Genomic DNA, 24,000 nt, shown 5'->3' with positions numbered 1-24,000 from the left:
GCCTCTGCTCTCCAGCTAATGTTGAGAGTGCTTTCTGAATCAAAATTTAGTGAAGAGGAGCTGGAATTATTTCGAGTTGCCACCCACTGGATAATCCGGGATTCAGAACAGCACGATGAAATTCTCCAAACCATCTTTACCAATATGTTTAATGACAGTGTAGTGGATAATTCTCGGATATTGTGCAATACAACACAGCCAGCTTTTATTTAACTGAAGAGGGGAAAAAACGTGTCTTGTTGAGGGAGGAAGGAAGGAAATAGTCACGCAGCCCCCACCCCCAGCGGGTAACACCCAGACCCGGGCTGGCTGAAAAACTCAACAACTTGCCATTTCTGCCTTTCTTGTGAAAGACTGCGCCGTGACGCGGGACCGAGAGAAAACGGGCCGCCGCCCTTTCGCAATCTCTCTCTCCCTCTCTTTCTCTCGGTCTCTCGGAGAGTTTCATCCTTCCCCGCTACTGCTGCGTAAGTGCGGCGAGCCTAGCTCAAACACCGGCCTTTATATATGCGCCTATTTTTAGCCCCAGCGCGTGAAGCTATTTTTAACCAATATGAGCTCATCGCCTTCCTGCTTATCCAATCAGAGCACAGAGGTGAGCACGTGTGTGGGCGGGAAGCACAGAGAGAGAGAGAGAGAGATGAATAAACGGACAGCTGATGGAAACCGGCCTGGCAGCACGGGAGCGCGCAATGACAATTTGAAATAAAAAATAACATAAAATGAAATAATACATTATTAAACGACACATTATTATATTATACAATTAATATAATTTAAATACTAACAATTATCATTTCAAAAACACAATGCAATGACAGTAATAAAATAGCAATAAAACATTTTATTAAGAAGGCTTAGGTCCTTCAACATATGCATTATGCGCTTCCACAGTACCATAACATATGATGTTCTATCGGTTTGTGGTAGAGAGCGCTGTTTCTGTGCAGTGGTGTGCTGGCGAAACAGCCTCAAAGGGGAAGAGAAAATGCTGAGGAAGGCAGGCTCTGTCCTGGGGACTAAACTGAACTCGCTGAAGGTGGTGACCAAGAGGAAGATGCAGTTCAAATTCTTAAACATCATGAATAAACCCTCACATCCATTACAGTACGATACATCATCACATCCAATATAGTAAGAGCACATTCACTTATACTGCATTCATTTATTGTTTGTTTGTGTGATTACAATATATATGTTGTGTACAACAACTGTACTGTAAATTACACTGTGGGGATTAACTCCCACCCCCACCCCTCCAAAAAATCAAAACACAAGTGACTAAAATATAAACTTTTTAACTGATCAACTGTTTTTAAATCACAAAAACTAGATTTATACAACACCGACACCTGGTGGCCAGTCATCATTACAGTCATCATGGATGCTCTTAACTGTTAATGTTAAATTAAGTATATTAGTTTGTACTGCATATTTAGTGGTATTCTCATTTAAATGATAGATAGGCCTACTGCTCAATCCAGCTGTATAGTGACGATCACCTTTTTTCTGAATTCTTACACTAAGAAAACACAAAACTATTAAATAATCTTTTGGACTTCGCGATACTTCCGTCGTAAATGAATGGTAATCATTAAGCACTAATGACAGAAGCTCGGGGGGAAAAAAATAAAGATTTTTTTTTAACAGTCTGTGGACACGGATAAGAGGGCATTTAAATTTGACGGCTGTACTGATGTTTGCTAAGGTATTTTAGCTAGCTATCATAGACAATTTAACCTGGATGCAGATGAATAGGCCTATATAAAATTATATAAAACAGTTAATATTGTAATGTTGTTGCTCTATTTGTGTGATTTTGCTCTATTTGTGTGCACGTTAATATACAAGTAGGATAACCATTTCAACTCAAATCAGTATTTTATGTCCATGTATTTATTAAGTAGCCGTGAAATAAGCGGAATAAAGTACAGTTTACCAGTCATTATCACAAAATAAACCCCTTTAGGATAATACAAGCCCCCTCGGTGTAATCTGTACAGGGTTTAAGTGAACTGTGGCGTCTTGTTTGAGAATTTTCTTAATTTTACTTGTAATGAGGGGTGGTGCATTAAACAATAATCCTCGTTTAGTCGCTAGAGGGCGCCAACTCCACACAGTTGCTTCTCTGATGAGCTCAGTGATATTTTCATGTAGTAAAGAACTATGATCCTTTAGAGAGAGAGAGAGAGAGTGAGTGCGTGTGTGTGTGTGAGTGTGCTGTGAGGGGGCAATGGGGGTTTTCATTCTCATTTTCTTATTCTTTTGATCTTTTGGTAATTGTTTATGTGACCTGATTCAGCTACCATTCATTCTGATTGCTGTTAGATTTAATTGGAGTGTGTGCACATAAACAAGACAGTGAGGGTGAGAGATGAAAAGAGAGAAAACCAACATGAGAAAACCAAAATTTCAACAGCCATTAAGCAACTGAATCCTAAGAGAGAGTCACATTCAGCAGCTGTCTTATTCTTAAAAAAAGATATACACAGAGAGGGAGGGAGGGAGAGATGGATAGAAAGAAAGAGAGAGCGAGAGAGGGGTGGGCACAATTGGGACAGTTCCCTCCTTCCCAGCAGGGGAGTGTTTGAAAGAAAGGAGTGAATGATAAGAGACGACTGAAGGAGAGAGAGAGATCAGAAAGAGTTAAAAGATGCAGAGAGATGGAGAGGGCAAGACAATAACAGAGTGAACAAAACGAAGATAAATTCAGCCGGCAATATTATAAACACAGAAGACAGACCAAGAGAGGATTCTGCAGCAACACTGACCTGAGCAGGATTATATTACGCTGCACTGCACACACAAACACACACTTACGCAGAGGTGTGTGATGCTGACATCAGGTAGACACCATTTGTGTGTGTGATATTTCTGAGCAGAGCACGCAGAGAGAGAGAGTGTGTGTGTGTGTGTTTACTCCGTACTAGAGTCGCATAGTGTGTGTGTGTGTGTGTGTGTGTTTGTGTGTGTGTCAGACAGCCATGAGCAGGATGCTGGCTCTCTTCTGCTTAATTTCACTGGCGGCACCTCTAACGGACGCATGGAGACCATCACAACCACGACTGCACTTCCAACACTCAGGTGAGGCAACTGACTTTCCATTGACTTTTCTGTTGATATATAGGTGTTTTCAATCTCCTAACATTATTTGGTATGTTTATTATGACATTTTCCTCCTACAATGTAAATGATTTCAGGTTGTATTATTATTATTATTAATATTATTTTAAAAGAATATAATTTTTGAATAATTAAGAAGACTGGAGTCATTCTGACTTGAGTCAATTATGTTACCATTATTAATTTAATTAAAGTTCTGTTAGTCTGCATAGTTTATAAGACAACACTCAGGTGAAACTGACTTTCCATAAACTTCTATTGTTTTTCTATTCTATTAAACCTTTCTGCATTGATTCTTTCAACCCAGAATAAATTATTTAGTATGTTTATTAAACTATTTTCTTCCCACATTGTGGATGATTTCAGGTTTTACTATCCTTGTAGACCACAATCAAACAAACATTCATTCTTTCTTTGCTCCATGCACAAACGCTTTCTCTCTTTTTAACCCAATCGCAATCAGCCGTGGTTCGACAGGGGTATATCATGTGTGACATTGTGTAGACTGAAACTGGTTGTGTGTTTCTCCATGACCTAGAAAACCCTGCACAGATACATTTGTTGGTCTGTCTCACCCTTCTGCATATCAGAGACAACTGAGAGTGAATGTGAGAGAAAATAGAGCGTGTGTGTGTGTGTGTGTGAAATGTTTGTGTTTAGAAGGTTTTAGGGGTACATATCTTAATCAATCTGTGAACAGCTGTATGAATGTGTGTGTTGTGTTTACTTGGATCTCTTAATTACCCAATTAGCCTTTCATTCACGCAGACTCCCCAAGGGTAGAGCATAAGTGTGTGTTTGTGTAAGGGAACGGCTGGTGGTTGATTATTATCCAGCTCATTTTGGCTTGATTTCCCTGATGAGATGATAAATGACAGCTCTTGAGTAGGACACACACACACTGAGAATTGTGTGCCACTGGATATAAGTGAAATTAGATACCCAGTAATATGTCCAGCAGATCTATAAAATGTATTTTCCAGCTGGTCGGTTTTGATTGGTCACTTTGCAGTTGATTGGCCTTCAGTAGGTGTGATTATAACTAACACGAGCATCAATCAATTATGCACTCTAACCTCTACCAAGAGTGTGTGTCTGTGTGCATTTGAGTGCTATAATTATGATGTATACTCATATTCAGCCCAGGTCATAGGTCATGGTTAGTAGGTCTGACTGACGGAGAGTTGAGAAATTCCAGAACACAGCAGTGTGTGTTCACCAGTTTATTTTAGCTGTCTGTGTGTTTATGCATGAGCCTTGTGTTCTTCCGTCACAGACTTATAGTCGCACCTGTTAACATTTCTACCACACGAACATGCCAGCTGGTGGATTGAGAAGTAATAGCTGATAACTCAATCTGCACAGGAAGTGTGGACTGTTTGTTCTTATCTGCCTGTAGGCTAGCACTATGGGAAAAGTTGTGCCCAAGAAAATACACCTTAACATACCTCCATTCACACTTGTGGTAGAAGAGGTGTGTGTGCTTGTCAACAGGTTTTTGGAATCCCATTTTACACAATACACATTACATTTGATGCCCATTTTAATTCAGTTTGATTCAATTCAATTTAATGTTCAATTTGGTTACTTATGAAAAGAATCTCTTTCAGTGAATGCATTGTTATGTTAGTATTATCTATATATACTACAGTATTTATTAATATTTTTAATTCGTTTTAATATTTATATATTTTCATTTTGTTTGTTTTTTTTTTGCAATTTTGTTGTCATTTTGATTATTTTTTATACTTCTGTTTTCTTTAACATATTGATTTCAGTTTTAATTTGAGTAATGTTAATACTTAAACGTATTTTAGTTATAAAGGCAACATGTCAAATTTAATGCTTTTCATCTAATATTTGCATTTTATTTTTATTTATCTTTATTCCAAATAACGAAAACGATTTGTAACAGTTTTAGTTTTGGCTAACAACAAGTGTTTCTGTGCCATATACAGGTGCTGGTCATATAATTAGAATATCATCAAAAAGTTGATTTATTTCACTAATTCCATTCAAAAAGTGAAACTTGTATATTATATTCATTCATTACACACAGACTGATATATTTCAAATGTTTATTTCTTTTAATTTTGATGATTAGAGCTTACAGCTCATGAAAGTTAAAAAATCAGTATCTCAAAATATTAGAATATTTACATTTGAGTTTGAACAAATGGCCATCCCTACAGTATAAATTCTGTGTATCTCTTGTTCTTTGAAACCACAATAATGGGGAAGACTGCTGACTTGGCAATGATCCAGAAGACGAACATTGACGCCCTCCACAAAGACGGTAAGTCATAGAAGGTCATTACTGAAAGGTGTGGCTGTTTACAGAGTGCTGTATCAAAGCATATTAAATGCAAAGTTGACTGGAAGGAAGAATTTGGGTAGGAAAAGCAACAGGCAACAAGCAACAGGGATGACCGCAAGCTTGAGAATACAGTCAAGCAAAGCCGATTCAAACACTTGTGAGACCTTCACAAGGAGAGAACTGAAGCTGGAGTCAGTGCATCAAGAGTCACCACGCTCAGACGTCTTCAGGAAAAGGGCTACCAAGCCACTTCTGAACCAGAGACAACGTCAGAAGCATCTTAACTGGGCTGTGGAGAAAAAGAACTGGACTGTTGCTCAGTGGTCCAAAGTCCTCTTTTCAGATGAAAGTAAATTTTACATTTAATTTGGAAATCAAGGTCCCAGAGTCTGAAGGAAGAGTGGAGAGGCACAGAATCCATGTTGCTTGAAGTCCAGTGTGAAGTTTCCACAGTCAGTGATGATTTGGGCTGCCATGTCATCTGCTGGTGTTGGTCCACTGTGTTTTCTGAAGTCCACAGTCAACGCAGCCATCTACCAGGAAATTTTAGAGCACTTCATGCTTCCTTCTGTTGACAAGCTTTATGGAGATGCTGATTTCATTTTCCAGCAGGACTTGGCACCTGCCCACACTGCCAAAAGTACCAAAAGCTGGTTCAATGACCATAGTGTTACTGTGCTTGATTGGCCAGCAAATTCGCCTGACCTGAACCCCATAGACAATCTATGGGGTATTGTCAAGAGGAAGATGAGAGACACCAGACCCAACAATGCAGAAGAGCTGAAGGCCACTATCAGAGCAACCTGGGCTCTCATAACACCTGAGCAGTGCCACAGACTGATCGACTCCATGCCACGCCGCATTGCTGCAGTAATTCAGGCAAAAGGAGCCCCAACTAAGTATTGAGTGCTGTACATGCTCATACGTTTCATTTTCATACTTTTCAGTTGGCCAAGATTTCTAAAAATCCTTTCTTTGTATTGGTCTTAAGTAATATTACAATATTTTGAGATACTGATTTTTGACTTTCATGAGCTGTAAGCTCTAATCATCAAAATTAAAAGAAATAAACATTTGACATATATGAGTCTGTGTGTAATGAATGAATATAATATACAAGTTTCACTTTTTGAATGGAATTAGTGAAATAAACCAACTTTTTGATGATATTCTAATTATATGACCAGCACCTGTAGTGTTTCAGACTGATTCAAACAGTACCTCGTAATTATTCTTGAAAAGAACAGAGTCGAAAGAGTCATTTGTTGACGAAGCGAAATGCAGCAGTAGCGTCTGGTCTGTTTCTGAGTGCAGTCTGCGATTTCGTTGTCAGTTGTTGTTTTTAATCACACTAAATACAGACCGGAAACTCACATTCACAGTAAATTTGATTTATTTTCAGAAAACATTCGAAAACAGAAAAAATTCGAAAATTTTCAGAAAACATGACACCTACAGGACAGGATCACAAGATCGATCTTGGGGTTTTAATCGATATCGGTATCCATAAAATTAAGATTGTGACTAATCGTAAACACGATTTGTACCAGTTTTAACCTATTCGTTGTTGCTATGCGTTCTTGCACTCATGTGTATGTTTATGAATAAGTTAACTAATGTTTCTTAGCTGTGTCACACGCCACATATTTGCACTAATTGAGTAATTCCACAGTCTCTCTCATGATTGAGGTAATCTAATGTTCAGATACACGCTCACAGCTTGATTGTGGTTAAATATACAGCACTAGGTCTGTATGTGGCTAAATATACCCTCAGCTGGTCATAGAATGATGGACAGAAGGGTTTGTGACTCACTGTGTGTTCGTGTGTGTGTGTGTGTGTAAGATTGTAAAATGACAGTTGTACTAATTGTGTAAGACCATCAGAATGTCTCACTGTTTGTCTAATTTAGTTTATGGCTAAAAAGGTCATCATGAGTCAAACTGATTACAGTCTGGGGCTACCAGGTTCTAGACCACCTAGTCATGAAAGCTCCCTTACTTCCTGTTAAACACACTCGAGACAGGTGGAATACCAGCCCGTAATCCATCAGAGTGATTTTAGCACACAGGCACACATACACACCCTTGTTACCACAGAAACTGCCCCCAAGAAAGAGGGCAATGGTGCCACTAAGAAAGAGCCAGGAATGCATGTGTGAGGTTTCAGGCTGTGACAGATTGTGTGTGCATGTCCCTCATGACAGCTGAAATTTTGTAGTGTGTGGGTGAGTGAGACTATATTTTAATAGAGTGATATAGATGTAAACCTATAGAACATCCAATATAATATTTGCATTTTTTTTTTTTTTTGTATTACAATATTATCTGCTGCACTCTCACTGTAATTAATTGATTTCCTATGATTCTCAAGGCATGTTTTCAATCTTTTTGTCTATTCATCTATTCATCTCGCGTTATTTTATCTCTGTCTGTCTGTCTCATCAGCTGTTCATATTTTTGAACAGGTTATTCTGCCCAAAGGTGAGTCTGTCTGGTCAACATATGAGTTTATTTGAGTTCATTGTGTTTAGGAAAAGTACAGTGTTACTCTGGTGGACAGCTTTAAATGTAATTAAAGAAATAGTTTACCCACGAAAATAAACATTCTATCATCATTTACTCATCCTCATGTTGTTTCAACTCTGTGGCTTGGCTTTATGTCTTCCATGGAGCACAAAGGAGATGTTTTGGTTGCGTCTGGAGCTTTAAGGTTTTAAAAAGGATGCAAAAGTGAAAGAGTGCATCTGAATGATGCAGTATATTCCAAGTCATATAATAGCTTTGTGTAAGAAAAAGAGGTCAAATTTAAGTCATTATTCACTGATTTTCTTCTCCTCCATGCAGCGGGCTTCTTAATTAATGGAACTGGAACACTGAGCCATTGAGTTTTCAGTTATTTCCACTGAATGCTAATTTAAAATTCAGTCTGTTCCTCAAATAAAGCTGTCGTACAACTTCAGAAGACTTGGGATATAGCACATGAGTTGTAGATTTGAGATTTTATGATACGGTAATTTTAGATCTTGACAGCCTCATTCATTGTAATTATATTGTAAAAACTGACCAGGATATTCTTCAGAAATTCACCCTCTGTTGCGTGGCAGAAAGAAACTCTCATTCTCTGTTTTTTCCTTTCCCTATGAAAAACAATAAAGCTGAATTGCATTTTCTTTATTGGCCTGTCAGAAATAAAGGATTTGTGATGGAAAACAGCAATGCCACATATTTGCCGAATTTAGCCGCGAGTGTCTACTCATAACAGAAATGTATGAAATAATCTGTTCACTTTCTCTCTGTCTCTCTGTCTCAGAGCTGGTGCGGAGCGGCAGGCTCATGTCTCTCTCTGTGCCTGCTGGGGATCTGAACTCTCTGCTGCCAGATGAAGATGGTCGTCGTCTTTACATCGGCATGAAAGACCATCTGCTGTCCGCCAGCCTGGATGATATTACTCAAACCCCCCGCAAGGTATGCACACACCCAAACACACAGGCTCGCATGTATTCCTCATATTCTTAAATAAGGGAAATTCTGTCATTATGTTCTCTCTTATTTATGTGTAACACAAAAGGAGAAGTTTAACAAAATGTTAATGCTGCTCTTTTCCATACAATGAAAGTGTGGGCTGTCAAGCTCAGAACATTAAAAATCACAAATTTGTCCCAGGCTAAAAAACATTTTCCATTCGCATTGAAATTGAAAAACACAATTTGTGTATGATTGGTTTTCAAACAAACTTTTGTTGCCTGCTGTCAGTGTATTTGTGAAAGTTTGTGTGAACAAGTGTGTGTGTGAGCCCATCCCTGCTTGTCTGCATAACTTAGTGTGTATTCATAATGATTTCATCTGAGTAATGCCAGGGTGGCATTCAACTGTGATTCCTCACATGCTACATGATGAAATCAGCATAATCAACATTTAATATGACTAAGAGGAGCTTTTATGCACACTTGTGCACCAGATTAGATTCACATCTGTGTGTGTCTATGTGTGCTATATTTCAGATTTACTGGCCTGCAAGCCCAGATTGGATCCAGAACTGCATCATGGCTGGAAAAAACCTGCAGGTAAAACATCATTTTAAAAAACGCAGCTTATTTAGACAGCTGTTCTTGAACTGTTTAATTACAAACAAAATCAATTCAATCCTCACCGTGATAGTTTTCTTTTTATGTCACAGACGGACTGTGCAAACTTCCTGCGTGTGTTAGAGCTGTATAACCAAACACATCTTTACGCCTGTGGGACTGGAGCATTCAACCCTCGCTGTGCCTTCATCCCCACCAACCTCTTCCTCAGGGTAAAGGACTACATTTCCCAGCATGCATCTTTTTCACATAAACTCTTCCTTTTGCATAATGTAGTATGCTGTGCATTCATCTTGTAGTTTTTAAATAAAAAGTGATTAAATATTATTTATTAAAATAATAAAAATTAAAAAGAAACAATTCTTAATAAAACAAAAAGTGTTTTTCATACATATCTATACAAGTAAAAGTAAAACAAAATCAAATTAATTAAAACATTCTTAATTATTTAAATGAAACTAAAAGGTGTTACATATCCAAACAGAAAAAAATAAATATAATTTATTAAAATAATTAAAGTATACTTAGATTTTTAATTCAAATTAAAAAAAGTTTCATACATAACAAAAAATATTTTATTGAGATAATTAAAATAATTAATAAAAAATAATAATTAATTTTTTTTTTTTATTAGTAACATAAAAAAGTTTCATACAGACCGAGACATCCTTAAAGGATTAATTTGTATAAGCAAAAATAAACAATTTGAACTGTAAATAATGTAATGGGAATTTCAGGCCGAGGAACAAATGCTGCAGTATGAAGACACTGAATCAGGGAAGGGAAAATGTCCTTATGACCCTCACCAGAGAACAGCTACCGCTATCATAGGTAAGACAGCATGTTTATAGTTTGTGTGTAATTTATCTGTTTGTGTGAGAACATGCCAGTGTAACTCTGATCGAAATCTTCGTGCATGTTTGCTCAGACGGAGAGCTGTTCGCTGGCATCTCATCTGACTTTCTAAGTCATGATACCGCTTTTATTCGGAGTCTGGGGGAGCGACATGCGATTCGCACTGAACAATACGACTCTACATGGCTGCAAGGTGATATATGTGCATGTGCATCCACACTTACACTCACACTCACAAAAACACACTCACCAAGTTGTTGACAGCAATTAAGGATGCACTGTGCTCTATCAGTTAAACACAAGAAAATGCTACCATATTGTTTACACAATAACAGATGTATGTGTTAGTTAACTGTATTTTTGTCTCTCAGGCGCTGAATTTGTACATGTAGCAGCGATGTCAGAGAGTGATAATGAGGAGGATGATAAGGTGTACGTGTTCTTTACTGAGCGTGCCCAGGAAGCAGAGGGGGCTACTGGGAAGGTCCTCTATTCTAGAGTCGCCCGCGTCTGCAAGGTATCTAGTGTGTTCCTACGTGCCTAACCGCACTTGTGTGGCTCCTGTGCCTGTATGACCACCTCTGTGAATCTGATAGGATGTGCTGGGTGATATATCTCTGACTGTTCCTCTGGTGGATCTCGGTCATTTTCATATGAAATAGTAACATAATTATATAATATATACTTACGGATTTTATTAAAATGCAAAAGTGTTACATACAGATCCAAACAGAAATAAAGATAAACGTAATATTAGTAAAATGTATTAATATTATTATTACAATAAAAGTATATTTATTACAATAAAAAATGTTTCATACAAATCTAAACAGAAATAAAACAATATGTGACCCTGGATCACAAAACCAGTCTTAAGTCGCTGGGGTATATTTGTAGCAATAGCCAAAAATACACTGTATGGGTCAAAATGATTGATTTTACTTTTATGCCAAAAATCATTAGTATATTAAGTAAAGATCATATTCCATGAAGATATTTAGTAAATTTACTACTGTAAATATATCAAAACGTCGTTTTTGATTAGTAATATGCATTGCTAAGAATTCATTTAGACAACTTTAAAGGAGATTTTCTCAATATTTAGATTTTTTTGCACCCTCAGATTCCAGATTTTCAGATATTCCAGAAGCTTATTTATTCAGCTTTCAGATGATGTATAAAAATTGACGCTTAAGACTGGTTTTGTGGTCCAGGGTCACATATAGTATTTTCTTGAAGTAATTATAATACAATTAATTTTCAGTGAAATAAAAAGTGTTCCAAACAGAAGATCCCAAGCAGAAATAAAATGAAATATTATTTCATTTAAATTTTTGTCTGGTGGATTTTGTGTCATTTTGCTATCACAAAAAAATTATTTATATACTTACAAAAGTACTGTAGTGGTACCATGGTAAAGGGATGGTATCAGATGGTAATACCTTTTGTGTATGTCATTGAATATAATGATTACCATATACATTTAATAGGGTATTTACATCTACATCAAAGAACGTGCCCAAAAACACAGTATTAACCTAGTACATGTCTAAAAATCATGGTATTAGCATAGTATATATCCAAAAACATGGTATTAGGAGGGCACATGTCCAAAAAAACTCTGGATTAGCAGGGACAAGTCCAAAAAAGCATGTTACATCTCAAAAACATGATGTAGTGTGGTATGTAGTACTACATCGGTGTGTTTATATCTCTTTCTCTCTTCTTCAGAATGATATTGGTGGTCAGCGTAGTTTGGTTCATAAATGGAGCACCTTTCAGAAAGCTCGTATTGTTTGCTCCGTACCAGGACCCGACGGCATACAGACACACTTTGACAAACTCCGTGAGTAATACACACACCTTCAGATAAATGTCTCACACACACACACACACACACACACACACACAAAAACATTTCACTCCCTCTTGATTACCTAATCAAAGTTGAAACAACTCTCTCAATTTAAAATAAGGCTTTGAGATAACCTTGTACATGTTGTAGAATATAATTTATGCTGTTGATGCTGTGTGTGTGTGTCATATGCCCAAACTTCCCTGATTTATGGAACAAAGTTTATCAGTAGACTCACACACACATCACCACACACAGACTCAGACAGAAACCGGTTTCTTATCAATCAGTCTGTGTAAACAAAGACCTCGCATAGAATAAACAATTCTTGAATCCTCATTCTGACTGAAGTTTTACTGTAGTCTCATAATCATATATCTATAAGATATACACGTTACAGCACATACAGTACGTTGAAATGTTCATCTCAGTTATCAGTGACAACTACACTGAAGATAGCACGTCCCCTAAACTATTCCACCCAAATATGATATAAAACAAGCAATAATCAGAAATCAAGAATGGGTTCCATATCTGGTTGCTACTTTATCAAATCTACAAGCGGCTCTGAAAGGAACTATTCATTGACCAGCGCCATGGCAATCTTTAAACAGCTGAGTTTATGTAATTTGTTTAACTGCGTGCATGTTCAGTTATGTTCAAGTGTTAGGGACTTGTGAAATGTGTTTATTTCTTGGCCTGCCAAAGTATTTAGAACATCTGAAACTGCTTTCTTCTGATTGGTTAACACTTTACTGTTTTCTTGTGACTGTAAAAAAATTTCTGATGATTATATAATGTAAGCATGCTGTAATGTGAATATGCATCTTAGCTGCCCTATGGTGGTAATCTATAAGAATTCTCTTCTCTGTCTTGTTTACATTGTGCTCCATGGCCTCTAAAGCACTACATCTCCCATAATCTCCCCCTGCATCAGGGACCCTCATCTTGCCATAGTTATGATGGGCCAGACCACACTGCAGTCAGTGAATGTTAATCAGGAATAGCGAGTTTATAGACTATATAAAGAAACGTGCATAAACTGACGATATGATGAGTCAGATATAAGTTGAGAACTGCCAGGTTGCTTGAAGAGTTAGAATTGTAAGTTATTGAGAAATATGGAACAGATGAATCTTAGGTCTTTAAGAAAAAATTGACTGGCGTGTGTTTTGGTATGCAAGATTGAAGGTGCTCCAAAATGCGTCACGGTCTGGTGCAAATAAGTTTAGATAATGTCTGTGTGTGTGGAGGTGATGCTGCCAGTTTCTGTGGCTGTGATTTTGAAGCTGAACTGAATTAGTGTATGATATGTTTTGGATTTTAAATAATGTACAGTTGATTCACTGAGTTGGTGTGTTTATTAGCTGAAATTAGCCTTGTGTTTATGTGTGTACATGTACAGTACCGATCAAAAGTTTGGAGTTGGTAAGATTTTTGATTTAAAATAAATAGTAAAAACTGCAATATTGCGAAATATTATCACAATTTAAAGTAACTGTTTTCTATTTGTATATATTTTTTAAATATAATTATTCCTGTGATGGGAAGGCGAATTTTCAACAGCCATTACTCCAGTCTTCAAAGCTATGTTTCCATCCACCTATTTTTATGCGCATTTTGGAATATTGCATAAAAAAAAGCCATGACTTTGCACGATGGGACAGGATAACTTGACTAAACAGTGGATCGATCTCATTGCACAGCATCCGAAATGTTGTTTTGGTTTTTCTGTAATGCCTGAGCAAAGTCTTTCATCCAAACATTTTTGTATAATTGTATTAAACGACTGTGTTCCCAAACAGCAGGCATCTACCTCTGAAAAAAATTACCATTAATTGTGTTTCGTCTGCTTGCTCTGAGGCGCAAGTAATTTATTACATATGAAAATGACTATATTAAGTGGCTTCTCCTAATTTTCTTAGTGATATATAGTTTATCAAGAAATGACGATTTTGTACTCTTTGACCTGCTGGATGGAAACAATGCTTTATTCGCAAATGTTTTATGCGATATTCCAGTTTTGCGCATAAGTTAAATTCGAAACATAGCTAGTCTCTCATGATCCTTCAGAAATCCTTCTAATGTGCTTTTGATGGAGAGAGGGACAATTGGTCTTTACATACATATTGGCTCTAAACAGTTTAATGTTATATATTTCAACATCGATTAATAGAAAACACTAATTAACAACTAATGAGTACTTTAGGAATTTATTCCTTATGGTTATATACAGAAGTTTTATCACAAAGTGACCTAATTTTCTTGAGTTCACCCTGAATGTTTTACATTTTTGAACCACATGATGATAAATATATCTTACAATGAGTGCACAAGTGCATGTGCCATTTGTCTTGGTGGTCTGCTGAATGTTTTGAAGGCCGCCAGTATCTGTGTGTGTGCATTTTCACGTCTACGTTGGCACCCCCATCCTGTTTCCACATAATCTACTGGCTACCTCAGGATGAGGATGAGGGAGGAGAGCAGAGAGCAGTAGAGTCGGAGGTTAGGAGGGATAAGGACGGATAGGGGCAGGATAGAGAAGTGTCAACAAGTGCAGGGCAGACAAAACTATCTGCCCTCAAGGAGAACAAAAGCTTTTGTTGGATGAAATTGACACAACTATAGCATCCCTGCAAAAGTGAAAGAGAAGAGCCAGGGAATAGGGGGGTAGTGAAAACAATTTGAAAGAGAGGGAGGAGAGGTTGAACAGAAATGAGGGATAGTAATGGGATTGAGAGGGAAAGAGGGAGTGTGAATGCTTAATTAAAGGGATTCTTTTGGTTTGTGTGTTAAATATGAGGGGAAAACGGAGTGTTGTGTTTATGTGTGCGGTTTTAGTCCAGAGCTGTCTGTAATTTCAACCATTTTATAGTACTGATCTAGTTTATGTTCTCAGTTTTTAACAGTTTATGAGAGTCAGTAAATCTATCTCATGTTTCAAAAGCGTGTCCACGGTAATGTGAATGTTTAACACTGTGGTTTCCAACTGGTGGGTTGTGCCCCATATCTTAAATTGTTGTCAAGGGCTGTGTGTTTGATCAAACTCGCTAAGATATTTTAATGCTCACTAAAGCTGCATTTATTTGAACAAAATTGCAGTACTGATAGAGATCTTTCAGAAATCAATCTAATATGCTGTTTTGGTGCTCAAATAACATTCCTTATTATCAGTGTTGAAACCAGCTGTTTAATATTTTTGTCAAAACAGTAACACTTTTTTTTTTTTTTTTTTTGTAGCAAGTGTCCTTGCTAAATACATACATTAATTTCTTTTAAAAAGCAGTCTTACTGACCCCACTCTTGCAAATTATTTGGCCTATGAAGTTCATGGTCATTTTCATGTTACATTTTTGTTTACTTTAAAAGTTAACATTTTTGTATTGTTTTTTTGCCATCACTTATTGTCCAGTGTAAAATTTGGGTCCTGAAGCAAAATCAGAAGCAGAACCACTATCTTAATGTGTGTGCGTGTGTATTTGATTTGATAAGGCATTTGATCATATCTGATATGGCTGGAATGTGAGAATGCATAAATGAACTAGCATACCCCCAACAGCACAAGTTCATGTGTGTGTGTGTGTGTGTGTGTGTGTGTGTGTGTGTTTGTGAACAGAAATGAAACCACAAAAATGCTGCTTTACACACGTTTGTTTGTATGAGAAAGAGAGTGTGACCAGGTAGATATTCTTTTCATGAGTTTATACAGCCTTGAGAGGAAACTAGAGACCACACACACTCACTCTTTCTCATTTGCATTGATTGAAGCACAAAGCATGTTTAATATTCTAAACCTGTTTTCTGTTTTTCTGTAGAGGATATTTTCATTCAGCGTGGAAAGGACAAAAAGAACCCCTTCATCTATGGGCTCTTCACCACTACCAGGTGACTCTATAAAACTGACCTGGAATCAGAAGTAAAGAATCTTTCTTTAAAAACAATCCTTTGAGATTGTCCTTGAATCCTTTGAGATTAAAAGAGATGTTTAGCAGAATGTTGGTGCTGCTCTTTTCCATTAAAAAAACCTAAATGGTGGCTAGGGATTGTCAAGCTCCAAAAATGACAAAAATCACCATCAAATTAGTCTATATGACTTCCAGGTCTTCTAAAGCTATTTAAATGTCTTGAAATTTAAGCTGTTCTACATTGATAAATTTGAATAATAAATTAAGAAACTTTCAATTCAAAACAAAAGTTTTTAAAATAGCTGTAAAATCTTTTTGAAAGAAATTAATTTATTAATGTTATTCAGCAAGGATCAAAAGTGACAGCTAATCAGCATATTAGAATGATTTCTTAGAATTAGAATGATTTCAATTATGTGACACTGAAGACACATGCACACACACACACACACATTTGTTTTAAATGGCTGTTTTACACATGTGACTTTTAACCAATCATGAGTCACTAAATTTGAAAATTATGATTATGATTTTCAGTGAATAACAGAACAACTTACATTTCAGTCTGTTCTGCTCACAGAGTAATTGTTTGGCTTCAGAAGTCAAGTTACTACTGTAGTGGTACTTTTATGATGCTGTTTTGTCGTTTTTGGAGCTTGACGGCCTCTGGTCACCCTTCACTTTAATTGTATGGAAAAGAGCAATGAGCACATCATGACAGCCCTGTGTATGTGGTTAAGGGTGTGGATAAAATTGCAGTATTACTGAGTCATACTTTCCAGCTGGCCTAAGATGACATTAATGATGCACCCATGATGTTTAAAACACATTAGAAGTTGAACCAATTTTACATCAGCCATCTCAAATAGCATATGCCTTCATCTATCTTCGTGAAGTGTGCGTGTGTCTGCCTAAGGTTTTGGAAAGGGTTGCACAGGGTGTAGTGCACAATGAAGTATGGATATAGAAAAAGCTGTATGGAAAGAGTGACAGTGTTATTGCTCTCTGCTGAGCTGCTCCACTGAGTGTGTTAAATCTCTCAGAGACTCGTAAAGACTGTAGCTTTCACGGCAGACCCAGATTCAATTCAGTTCAGATCAGGTGACATTTTACCCTCACCGAGGAGTAACCTTACTGCCGACTGGCTTCACGCTTGAACTGAAGTGCCACTTTCATTTGTGCCACCAGAGCTTGGTTTTAATTGGATTTATGTCTGGTCAAAAGCATGTAGGTGGACTGAATAAGATGAATTCTGTTGTTTTGATACATTGTGATTGCTAGTTGATCCTGTCTACTTACAGTATATCTCTCGATCAATTAATAATTAATAATTTGTGTTTCTATTTCTATGTGTGTTTGTTTCCTCTGCCAACAGCAATGTCTTGAATGGATCCGCCGTGTGTGTTTACCGCATGCAGGACATTATTAGAGCTTTTAAAGGAAATTTCCTTCATAGGGAGGGTCAACAATACAGGTGGACAGAATATACAGGCAGAGTTCCCTATCCTAGACCTGGCACAGTGAGTGTTCCTATATGACAAGACAATTTTTTATTTTTATGATTATGGACTATTAAAATTCTAATCATTTTCTTTGATTATAATAAAAAGAAAAGACTAAAAACTAAAATCAATCAGGTGAAAATCAATAGCTGGACCATAATACTGAGTTTTCTGTCAATCTTCAGTGTCCCAGCAGCACATATGGAGGGTTCAAATCAACAAGGGAATATCCTGATGAGGTCATCTTCTTTAGCCGCACACATCCTTTAATGCAGGAAGTGGTACAACCTCTTGGAGGTCATCCTTTGCTCATCAGAGTGGGCGTGCCTTATAAACTGACCCGCCTCCTTGTGGACAGAGTGGAGGCGGTGGATGGACAATATGACGTTCTGTTCATTGGTACAGGTGTGTGTCTGTGATGAATACTTCAGTAAACTGTAGGTTTACTGAATTTTTGATAGACCTGTCCATCTAGTTTGTAAATATCACGTGTATTGTATGTGTGTATTCAGATTCTGGCCTGGTTCTGAAAGCGATTCACCTGCCTAAAGCCAACGGACAGAATCAGGAGATCACTCTGGAACAGCTGCAGGTTTTTAAGGTAAAATCTCCCCAGCTTTAACATTCCAGATTCATATGGATGAACTTTTGAGCTTGAAGCATTAACTGCTCATCTCCTGTCACTCTACAGAACAAGTCACCAATCACGGCCATGACGCTGTCCAAGAAAAAGGTACAATGTTCATCACTGGAAGCACACATACACAAACATATACATGTAAGATACACCAGCACACTTTTATAAACCTTCCCATCTTGTCGTCATGGCAACGTGAGAGGGTGGAAGATATTTAAGATGAAACTGTGAGTTTTCACACATTTGTTCCATGAAACACTCGCTGAAACCTGAAGATGTGGGATGGAACGAGCTCTGTAATTCTGGAGCTGTATATGAGAATGTGGTTTAGATGTATCGTTTCTGACCCAGTTTTCCTGCTTAATGAAAAAAAGCGATAAACAGTATCACAGCCCATATCAATGTGTCTGTGTGTGTGTGTTTCGCTTCCAGCAGTGGCTGTTTGCTGGATCAGCAGAGGGTGTGGTTCAATTGGGTCTGTTCCACTGCGATTTGTACGGCCAAGCCTGCGCTGAATGCTGTCTCGCTAGAGACCCATACTGCACCTGGGACGGCCACTCTTGCAGCCCTTACATGCCAACTGCACGCAGGTGACACACATCTCACACTTGTATGGGCAGCTTGTTTGATAGAATCCATTACATCAGCTGTTTTCTGTACACTGTAACTGGAAAGCATTGGTATTTGGTATATCTGAAATAAATCTGATCTGAAACATTCCTCCCTGTCTGCAGAAGAAACATTCGTCAGGTTAACGATGACGGCAACCCGCTGAACCAGTGTGTCAGACAGGGAGGTAAGAGACACTGACAACCAGGCATTTACTATTGCTAAACATCCTGCTTTGGAACAACACTGTCAATTTTGTTTTTGTTTAAATGTTTTTATGATTTCATTCATTGCTCATTAAATCTGGGTGGAAACTGAAAGGTTGAATAAACGTTCTACATTTGTTCCTTTAGAAAAACGCTTACAATTAATGTAAAATACTTAAATCTTAAAAATGCAGTGCTTGTGGTGTGAAATGCTGTGTGTATGTGCACAATACATTCAATTAAAAATCAAAATAATGATAATAATAAACGTGTGTATATATACTGTGTAAATATATATATATATATATATATATATATATATATATATATATATATATAATTCATTTTATTTGTAATTTTAATTGTAATTAATAATAAAAAATAATGTGAAATGCCACGTGTATGGCATATAATATTTCATAATAATTCATTAAAATAATTCATTAAAAAATACAATAAAATACATGATAATAATAATAATGATAAAATAATTTTATGTGAGAAATGCCATGTACATATGCAAATAGGCCAACAATTATTTAAAACTGTAATAATAATAATAATATGTGAAAAATGCCATGTACATATGCACATAGGCCAAGAATTAATTAAAACAGTAATAATAATAACAACAATAATAATAATAAAATATTATGTGAAAAAAGCCATGTACATGTGCACATAGGCCAACAATTATTTAAAACTATAATAATAATAATAATAAAATATTATTATGTGAGAAATGCCGTGTGCATGTGCACATATGCCAACAATTATTTAAAACTATAATAATAATAATAATTGTTGTTGTTGTCATTATTATTAAATTATTCATTTAAAATTTAAATGTAATTGACAGCCCTAATTCTTTCATTTAATTTATTTATTCATTTAATTTCACTTATTCTATACATTGTTATTCAGCTGGTCTTCAGGTGGATGCAGAGGAGAAGACACAAGTTGTTGCATTGGGTAATAGCACCTTTCTGGAGTGTCTACCCAAATCTCACCATGCCACGGTCACCTGGTTTAAAGACATCGGTGAGAACAGCTTGGAGCAACATAAGGTACATACACACTCATGCATGCACACTAAAAACATCATATTAAACAAACAAATATCAAGATGTCTCTAAATTTGAACCTTCTGTCTTCCAGGTCACATCTGGGGAGCAGCTGGTTGTCATTGACAGGGGCATCCTCATTCCCCGGGCTGAGCTCAATCATGGCGGCATTTATCATTGTCAGCTTGAAGAGCATGGATTCCGCTGGACAGCCGTTATTGTTCGTTTAATTGTGTGGAGCCCCACCCTGCGCTCCACCCTTGTCTCCGCCCAGCCATGGTACCAGGATGTGATGGCATTGATCAACCACAGCAAACTGGAGCGACACTGCAAAGAACTCAGTCAGCGTCACAACAACAAGGAATCAGGGAACCACAAGCATAACAAACAGGAGAGAAAGAGAGCAGACCGGCACAGAGGAGGGGGAGAGAAGGAGAAAGGAAGGGGGCGGAAGAACCGGAGCCGAATGCAGAGTTCAGCACAGAGGCTGCCGAGGAGTGCATAGACCGAATCACGAGTGTTTAAAAAGCTGCTCAAAACAATATAATACACAGCATCATATTAACAGACTTGCTTTGTTTCAAAACCTAATGAGCTGCCTGCATGCAAGTTTAAAAAAATACATGCAAGATGGGGGATGAAGAAAGAAAAATGTTGATAAACTTATATTTTATTAAATTCATTTAAAGAAGTGTATCAATGTTGAGTGATCATAAGTTTGGGTGCAGCAAGATTTTTGCAATTTCAAAAGTGATAGTAAAGACATTATTACAAAAGATTTAGATTTCAAACAAATGCTGTTCTTTTGAACTCTATTCATCCAAAAATTGTAGCACTGTTTCCACAAAAGAATTAATCAGCACAGCTGTTTTCATAATTGATAGTAATAATAATCAAATAAAAATCAGCAAATTAGAATGATTTCTGAAGAAATGTGACACTGAAGATTGGAGTAATGGCTGCTGAAAATTCAGCTTTGCCATCACAGCAATAAATTAAATTTATAAAATATATTAAAATAGAAAACAGTTATTTTACTGTATTTTTGATCAAATAAGTGCAGCCTTGGTGAGCATGAGACTTTACTTCTTACTGACCCCAAACTTATTAACAGTATTGTAATTAAAAACATATTATTTTACCAAATATTTCATGTGTGCTATGACATGCTAACTGAAAACGTCATTGCATGTCAAGAATATCTGTGTGTCGTCCAGAATTGTAGAGTGTCAAATCTCTTAATGAGTTCAGTGACAAGTAGAATGCTGCCTATGTAGGCAATGAGGCAGCTCACTAGGTTCTGGAACAAAGCTAGTATCTGAATCATATGAAGGATTGTTACCAAGCAAATTAAGAATGATCTGGTATAGGTGTGGTAAAGAAGAAGTGTTTACTTTAATATTAAAAACCAATTTATTATTTGAGGACTGTGTTAAGCATATTTGGCAAATCTTTTAAGGCAAGGGAGTGTCCCCAAATGATCCTCTGTTGAATAAAAGAGAAATCTTCCAAAGTTAGGGAGTATCTTAAAATGTTCTTTGTTTAAAAAGACTTCGGTGTTGATGGCACTTTTTCATCTGTACTGAAATGTATTGCCTTATTTATCTTTCATGGTATTTATTTTCCTTGTGTTTTTGTGCTTTGTGTCTATTGTCTTGCATTTTAAGTGTAAAAATTGTACATGGTATTTTTTTCTGTTTTGTATTTAAATAGGGTGTAATTCTGTCTCTGACGTCACTCATTAAGGTTTCGAGACATTTATTTAAATGAATTAACAAAAGCAAAATCCCAAAATGCAGCAGATCCTGTAGGATGATGAACGATGTGTTTCTCTGGGGATCGATGGAGGCACAAAGGGTGTGTTATTTTACTGGACTGGAACAGCAGCTACTTTCTTCTGCACATGGACAGATGCACGACTGCCAAGAAGTTTGGCACCCGCCCTGAAAGGCCTCCATTCAGAAGGATGGAAAACCGAAAAGTAAATTAAGAAAAAAGGATTTAAAGGCTTTAAAGTACAGTACAAACAGAGAGAGAAGAGGAGCAAATTCAAATGCGGTCAGACCCAAACCACATGACAGAGACAGAAGCAGTGATCTGTGTATATGTTGGAGCAGCTCGGTTCGCCAGGAGACGCAAACAAAACTCAAATGTTGTTAACAGTCATAAAATAAACAAAGAAAATGTAGAATAGATGTTTCATGTTCATGTTTTACATATGAAGAGGTAAATCCTGCCCTCAGTTATTTAAATCTTGTGAATCGTGTGACTTTGTCTTACCTTTAACTGTAAATCTGGTTTTCATTAATGGACTTTGAACCTTGAATAAAATGTTTTGGAAGACTCTCATGAAATTGAGAGAATTCAGCATTGCACTACTTAATGTATTCCACTTTGTAATAATAATAACATCCACATACATTGCTTTATACCAGAAAAAAATGACTGCATTAGTATTACACAACAACCCAACATTTGACGTGTTGTATCTGAGTCTTTCACATCCAAGAAACAGTCCTGCTCTAAACAGAAAACCATCACTGACTGATATATCATCACAGTCAAACATTTTTTTTGTTTGTTTTTGGTCTGTATAATATAAACAGAAACACTCTCACATGCACAAACATGTGCTGGAATTTTCTCTGGCCGCTGCTTGCTGTGTGACAAGCATTTGAATTCCATGAGTGCATCAGTGTATATTGCATCCTACTTATAAATGACAGGACACTGGGAAATTGACTAGGCGGGTTGCCTTGGATACAGCTGCCCCTTAAAACACTCACAGAACTGAATACCAAATAGACTTGGAGAGCCTATATGTGAGTAAATGAGATCGGTGATGCAAATAACTAAGTGAGGGGGAGAGACTGGAGGAGAAACACAAAGAAAGTGAGAAAAATTGCACTATTTTATGTTAAGGAAGAAGATTGCCTTGATGTTGTTCAATATTTACGAGAAATCAAGACATTTACTGTCTTAATACACTTTCTTGATCTTATTTAGCACAATTATTCAGCATATATGTGACCCTGGACCACAAAACCAGTCTTAAGTCGCTGGGGTATATTTGTAGCAATAGCCAAAAATACACTGTATGGGTCAAAATTATTGATTTTTCTTTTATGCCAAAAATCATTAGGACATTAAGTAAAGATCATGTTCCATGAAGATATTTTATACATTTCCTACTGTAAATATATCAAAACTTAAAATTTGATTAGTAATATGTATTGCTAAGAACTTCATTTGGACAACTTTAAAGGCGATTTTCGCAATATTTTTTATTTTTGTGCACCCTCAGATTCCAGATTTTCAGATAGTTGTATCTCGACCACATATTGTCCTATCATAACAAAGCTTATTTATTCAGCTTTCATGTGATGTATAAATCTCAATTTTGAAAAATTGACCCTTATGACTGGTTTTGTGGTTCAGGGTCACATATTATACCACAGTGTAAACAAAAAGAAAGAAAGAAAAAAAGGTTATCAAAGTATAATAATTTTGTCCACCTCTGAAACGACTTTCATTTTCAGCTTATATCACCTCAAATTGACATTTAGGTATGTTTTGGTCTACTGTTTTAGTCTTTCTAAAAGCCAATAGTTAATGCTGTAAATTAATGTAAACGTCAAAGGTCATTGCAAATAACAGCATAATTAACATGAAGATACTATGTCATGATAATAGTAAGGTGAACTTGACCTTCAGACTCCACATCCAGGTAAAAAAAAAAAAAACAAGCCTCCTCAAAAGCAAATACTGACATCTGCTAGGAAGTAGTCCTTCGCAATTGCTTTATTCCAGTATAGAACAACCACTTTTTACAATCCAATT

General features: G+C 36.7%; 1 protein-coding gene across 5 annotated transcripts; it reads left to right on the top strand.

Annotated features, from left to right (window-relative positions):
• Positions 1-967: 967 nt before the first annotated feature.
• Positions 968-22,535, top strand: sema3h (sema domain, immunoglobulin domain (Ig), short basic domain, secreted, (semaphorin) 3H). Of its 5 annotated transcripts, none has more exons than XM_058784178.1 (18): positions 968-1,134; positions 2,983-3,084; positions 8,753-8,907; positions 9,444-9,506; positions 9,620-9,739; positions 10,265-10,358; positions 10,456-10,575; positions 10,754-10,899; positions 12,114-12,228; positions 16,053-16,122; positions 17,518-17,662; positions 17,830-18,049; positions 18,157-18,245; positions 18,336-18,377; positions 18,714-18,871; positions 19,016-19,077; positions 20,021-20,163; positions 20,255-22,535. In XM_058784178.1, the coding sequence occupies exons 2-18, from the start codon at positions 2,985-2,987 to the stop codon at positions 20,663-20,665; spliced, it is 2,253 nt and encodes a 750-aa protein (XP_058640161.1). In that variant the 5' UTR covers positions 968-1,134; positions 2,983-2,984; the 3' UTR covers positions 20,666-22,535. The 5 variants fall into 5 exon arrangements, with proteins under 5 accessions (XP_058640161.1, XP_058640159.1, XP_058640158.1 ...); XM_058784176.1 differs by having other exon boundaries at positions 2,979-3,084; XM_058784175.1 differs by lacking the exon at positions 968-1,134 and adding an exon at positions 2,549-2,846 and having other exon boundaries at positions 18,717-18,871.
• Positions 22,536-24,000: the final 1,465 nt, after the last annotated feature.

This window comes from Onychostoma macrolepis, chromosome 08, assembly GCF_012432095.1.
Source record: "Onychostoma macrolepis isolate SWU-2019 chromosome 08, ASM1243209v1, whole genome shotgun sequence".
NCBI lineage: Eukaryota > Metazoa > Chordata > Actinopteri > Cypriniformes > Cyprinidae > Onychostoma > Onychostoma macrolepis.
This window is presented reverse-complemented; position numbering and strand designations above follow the sequence as displayed.